This window comes from Tupaia chinensis, unplaced genomic scaffold (genome assembly GCF_000334495.1).
Source record: "Tupaia chinensis unplaced genomic scaffold, TupChi_1.0 Scaffold144171_1, whole genome shotgun sequence".
NCBI classification, from domain to species: domain Eukaryota; kingdom Metazoa; phylum Chordata; class Mammalia; order Scandentia; family Tupaiidae; genus Tupaia; species Tupaia belangeri.
This window is the reverse complement of record NW_006204027.1, coordinates 1,536,046-1,541,316: the sequence shown is the minus strand read 5'-3', so window position 1 is coordinate 1,541,316 and position 5,271 is coordinate 1,536,046. Positions and strand designations below refer to the sequence as shown.

At 58.5% G+C, this 5,271-nt stretch overlaps 1 protein-coding gene across 1 annotated transcript; it reads left to right on the top strand.

The window, feature by feature from the left end:
* Positions 1-546: 546 nt before the first annotated feature.
* HOXB1 (homeobox B1) lies at positions 547-1,876 on the top strand. The gene is made up of 2 exons (XM_006166119.1): positions 547-1,114; positions 1,548-1,876. The coding sequence occupies exons 1-2, from the start codon at positions 547-549 to the stop codon at positions 1,874-1,876; spliced, it is 897 nt and encodes a 298-aa protein (XP_006166181.1).
* The last annotated feature ends 3,395 nt before the right edge of the window (positions 1,877-5,271 follow it).

The window sequence follows — 5,271 nt, the reverse complement described above, 5'->3', positions numbered from 1 at the left end:
GGCATTCTGGGCAAAGTAGGAAGCACGGATTCCCCACCTCTAGGTCTTGGGGGAAGGCCGTTTGAGGGGTGGGAAGAGTGAGGGGCAGCTGGGTTGAATTTGTCCAAATCTAATAACCCAGGAGACTATTGAGGGCCTTGGGGGTTGGGAGGGGAGGAAAGTCTTGAATATTCTTCTAACTTTTCCCCCCTCTCCCTCTGGTCCCTTCTTTCCCAAAGTCTTTGAAGAAAGATGTTTTTGACGCTTCCACGTCGCTTTCAGATGGATGGGCTGCCGGTGATTGAAGTGTCTTTGTCATGCTAATGCTTGGGGGGTGATGGATGGGCGCTGGGGCTGCCAAACTCTGGCCCGCTTAGCCCATTGGCCTGGGAGAGATCACATGTGCCCCCCACCCCCACTCTCTACCCCCTTCCTAGGGGAGCGCTGGCCCAGGAGAACTGGGCCGGGCCATGGATGCAAGCCTCAGCGCTGTGACATACTGCGGAAAGGTTGTAGGGCAAGAGGGTGTCTCCCCCAGCCGGGCCGACCCTCCTGCGGCCTCAACGCATGGACTATAATAGGATGAACTCCTTCTTAGAGTACCCACTCTGTAACCGGGGACCCAGCGCCTACAGCGCCCATAGCGCCCCAACCTCATTTCCCCCCAGCTCGACTCCAGCAACTGACAGCTACGCGGGCGAGGGCCGCTATGGTGGGGGGCTGTCCAGCTCCGGGCTGCAACAGAACTCGGGCTATCCCGCTCAGCAGCCGCCTTCGGCCTTGGGGGTGCCCTTCCCCACCGCGACATCCTCAGGGTATGCCCCGGCCGCCTGCAGTCCCAGTTATGGGCCTTCTCAGTACTACCCTCTGGGTCAGTCGGAAGGAGACGGAGGCTATTTTCATCCTTCGAGCTACGGGGCCCAGCTAGGGGGCTTGTCCGAAGGCTACGGAGGGGGCCCCGGGCCGTACCCCACGCCGCAGCCACCTTATGGGAACGAGCAGGCGGCGAGCTTTGCACCGGCCTTCGCTGAGCTTCTCTCTGAGGACAAGGACTCCTCCTGCTCATCAGAACCCAGCACCCCCACAGCCCGGACCTTCGACTGGATGAAGGTTAAGAGGAACCCGCCCAAGACAGGTAGGGCTCAGGCGTGGCCACCCGCTCTCCGCTCTCCGCAGCCGAAGCTGCTCAGCTGCTTGTACTAAGGTGGCGGGGCCTGGGCTGGCGGAGTCAGATAAGAGCCCTCCGCCCTTCTCAGGTCAGGTGAGGTCCCCCACCCAGTAAGTGCCGGGTCATCCCCAAGAGTGAGTCTTCATGCATTCCCTACTTGCTGATTTGCGCACCTGGTGCGCGTTGGGGTGGGGAGTGCAAGTATGGGGGCCCCGAATTTGCCGACCACCCGATCACCGTGGGGGAAGGGCGCCTGGTGATTCCTGGGAACTTTGAGAATTGAGGTTGGACAGAATTGTGCATGCGGGTGCCGAGCTGGCCTGGGAGGAGGGGAAGGAGGGGAGGGGAAGGAGAAAGAGGTGAGAGAACTGACGTGGCTTTCTCCCTGCCCCGCCCCTAGCCAAGGTGTCGGAGCTGGGCCTGGGCGCGCCCGGCGGCCTCCGCACCAACTTCACCACGCGGCAGCTGACCGAGCTGGAGAAGGAGTTCCATTTCAACAAGTACCTCAGTAGAGCCCGCAGGGTGGAGATCGCCGCCACCCTAGAGCTCAATGAAACCCAGGTCAAGATTTGGTTCCAGAACCGGCGCATGAAGCAGAAGAAGCGAGAGCGGGAGGGAGGCCGGGTGCCCCCAGCCCCACCTGGCTGTCCCAAGGAGGCAGCTGGAGACACCTCGGACCAGTCGACTTGCACCTCCCCAGAAGCTTCGCCAAGCTCGGTCACCTCCTGAACTGAACCTCCCGACTGATGGGACTTCCCAGCACTGGGCTTCCCCAGCCCAGCCCTCCGCTGGGCCCTCCCCAACTCTGGGTCTGGTTTGGCGGCCTTGTTGGTGCTCTCGGGGAAGGGAGGGTTGGAGAATGAAGCATTTTTCTCAGATCTGGGCAGAGAACTGATGGCTGGGGACCCTACAGAACCAGAGGCCTGGGAGACACCAGCTTCAGTCTTATGGGAGGAAAGGGCTTCTGCCTTTGACCTGGGATTAGCTCTCCAGCTACATGCTGGTGGGGGTGGGCCAGTCTCCTGGAATCGCCTTTCCTTCCACTTGGGTTTACTGAGCTCAGTGCCTTTGAGTTTTGAGGACTCACCTCTCCTGCTCTATTCTAACCCCCCCCCACCCCTTTAGGCCTGGGACAGACAGAAGGCCTTGAGATTTCTCCTGTGGGAGGTGTCTGGGTGCCCGAATATTATTACCAATCCTTAATTCTTAATCCAGTCACCACAGACCTTACAATAGCACCAGCTGCCTTGTGACAGACCCAAAGCCCCCCATCTCACCCTATTAGCCCTCTCCTGGCACATTTGTATTGCACTAATGCAGCCTCCAGAGGTTGTTTTCTGAGACCTGCCTCCTCCCACCAGTGACCTCATCAGTAAATCACCAAAGTGTTTTGAAACTGGGTACTCCAGAGCCTTCTGGAACCCTGTGCAAGGCCCGCCCCCAGCAAGCCTCAACCAGGAAGGTACAGGCGAGCCCCACTAGCCCCTCCCCTATTTATTGCCTCCTGGAGAACCCAGGACCCTGTTTCCCATCTCCACCCCTACCCCTGGGGGCAGCCCAGGGTGGCCCAGGTACAGTGAGGGCTCCCCGCCCCCAAGAGCATCCATTTCTCTGACCTTTGGAGACTGTGGACTCTCTACGGGTTTCCGGAAACCTGAGCCCTGAGCAAGACAGGTTCCCTCTGTACCTCCTACTACCTCATTTCAATAAAGTCGGTGCTTCCCTCTCTTCCGGCCTGCGGCCTGCGTTTGCTCCTCCATCTCGGGGTACAGGAGGTCTGGGCAAGAGCTGAGGAAACAGTTGGCACTGTCTGGGGTGAGGGTGGGGGGCTGAAGAGAGCTGAGCTTTGAGGTCTCAGCTGGATAAAGAGCAGGACGCACTGGGTGTGGGCCTAGGCAGACCTGGGCCACAGGCACCCAGACCTGACGTGCTCCGTTCCATTGGCCATTGGGAGAGCCCAGAAAGACGGGGGAAGTCTGTGAGGTCAGGCAGTTTCCAGAGGTCTTTCGAGGAAGACAAGAAAGGAGAGAAACAGGTCTATGTGGAGAGAAAACAGGGTGTACAAAGAGGAGGAGGCGTTGGGGAGGTGAAGGGAACTCCACTCCTCTCCTTCCTCCTCTACTCGCACCCTCCCTCCCGTGTCCAGTCCAAGCAAGGTCTGCCAGAGTGGGCCCTCGGTAAATATTTACTGGAGGGAAGCAGGGTAGGGTGGGGCTGATTCTTGCTCAGAGACTCAGAGGATGGGTGGCCGATGAACTCCAGATTGGCACTCAGGTTGGCCACCTCCATCCGCCAGCGTCCACGCAGCGACTCAGCCGCACATCGGGAGCGGGTGGCTTCGAGTCCGGGGGCAGCCCACCCGCCTCCAAAATGCCTTTCTGCCTGGGCTCGAGGTGAACGCCCTCGGTCTGCCCGCTCCCGACAGGACCGCGGCAAGGCGGTGGCTGCGAAAGGGCCGAGGACCGGGTGGGTGCGGGAGCAGAAGGCGGCCCCAGGCTGGGGGACACCGGAGGACTGTTGAGGACCTGGGTGGGCGGAGGAGGCCGAGGGAAACCCGCGTCCTGTGCTGACCTTTTTACCTCGAATCGCCTCTAGGCTTTCCAAACAAGCCAACAGCGCGCCCGCGGGGGTAAGCTATTGTCACCCGGCGGGTCCCACTGACAAACCTTTGGTCAGCGGAGGCGGGGCGGGGGACCGGGGCCCAGGGAGCTCCGCGGCGGCCAGCGAACCGCCTTCACTCGCTCGCCCCGCGTTGCCGTCGCGATGACCTGGGTTTTTGGGCTCCGCGCGGGATTTACTGACTCCAGTTGCCCCGGAAGTCCCAGCGCCCAGGAGGCAGCGGGGATCGGAGTCAGGAGTCTTATCCTCCGACCCCCTCCATCCTCATCTGTTTCATTCCTGACCTTTCAAAGGAAGAGAGGCAGCGAAAGAAACAGGCATACACCTAAGAAGCCCCGAACATTCGCTTCCCATTGAGGTCGGTGCCATTACAGGAGAGGCAACGTTCTTCCTAATGACACGGCCCAGCTGGAGAGGGAGGGGAGTGCGTGGCACGGGGAAGTCCGGCTTTTCCACTTGTCCTGTTCTCTGTCTTTTAAAAAAAGAATCTATCAACTGCTTTTCTGCATTTAATTGAAGTTGCTGCCAAGCTTGGCTTCCTCATTGGGGTCACCTTGAGAGAGGGGACAGAGATTTGGAAACAAGACCCTCCTTGCTTGGAGCTTTTCTGCCTGAGCGGGTTGTGCCTTTTGGTTGGGGTATTTGTGGGTCCTCCGCCCTTGGACCAATGGCCAAGAAAGCAGGAAAGAGGAGGAGGAAGGAGCAGTGGTTACAGCCAAAGCAGGCCACAAGGATGGTGAGGCCCAGTCTCGGAGAGGCTGACAGGTCCTGGGGGAGGGGTGATGGAGGGGCCAGGAGGAAGGAGGAAGGCTGGTCCATTTGATTTTTGGTCATAGCAGAAGGAAGCATCGGAATCCTCCAGGGAAGAATGAGGGGCAAATCAATCCTCGGTTAACACAGGGGTGGGGGCTGGGGGAGAGGCTCACAGTCATCGCCCCGAGTGGGTGTCTTCCGCCTCCTCACTGCACAGATCCCCATCCCTTCCCCACTCTTCACTCTCCTACTGCATCCCTGTCCTGAGGCCCCAGGCAGCTCTACACAGAAGGTATTTATTTGGAGAAAGAAAAGAGCTCTGTATTTTCCCACCATAAATGACAAAGGAGAGAATGATAAACAAACACACGTGGAAAGAAAAACACATTTTGCTCCTATTGAACTAAGCTGATGGTGTCTTCATTGTTAAACTTTCCAAAATAGATGTCAAACTGCTCCACTCAGGACTCCACCACAAGCCCTGGGTCGGGGTGAGGGATTGGGGGAGTAGGTATAGTACCAGGAGGATGAAAGTACATTTCTTTTTTCTTTGCAAAGTTTGAAAGCTTTCTACTCCCCACACCTCTGTTTTCCAGATCTCATAAAAGTAACTCCAGGTTTTAACTAAAATTTCGAAATTTAAAAATCTTGATTCTTCATGGGTCATGAGGAGCAACCCCCACCCCGCCCTGGGCCATCAGGTGTGTGTGTTGCGGGGGGGGGGGGAGGGTAGACTCCCCCACGACCGCCCG

Coding starts and splice junctions, on each gene's coding strand:
- HOXB1 (XM_006166119.1), top strand. CDS start 547: ATGGACTATAATAGGATGAACTCCTTCTTAGAGTACCCACTCTGTAAC. Junction 1,115..1,547: donor GAGGAACCCGCCCAAGACAG/GTAGGGCTCAGG, acceptor CCCCGCCCCTAG/CCAAGGTGTCGGAGCTGGGC.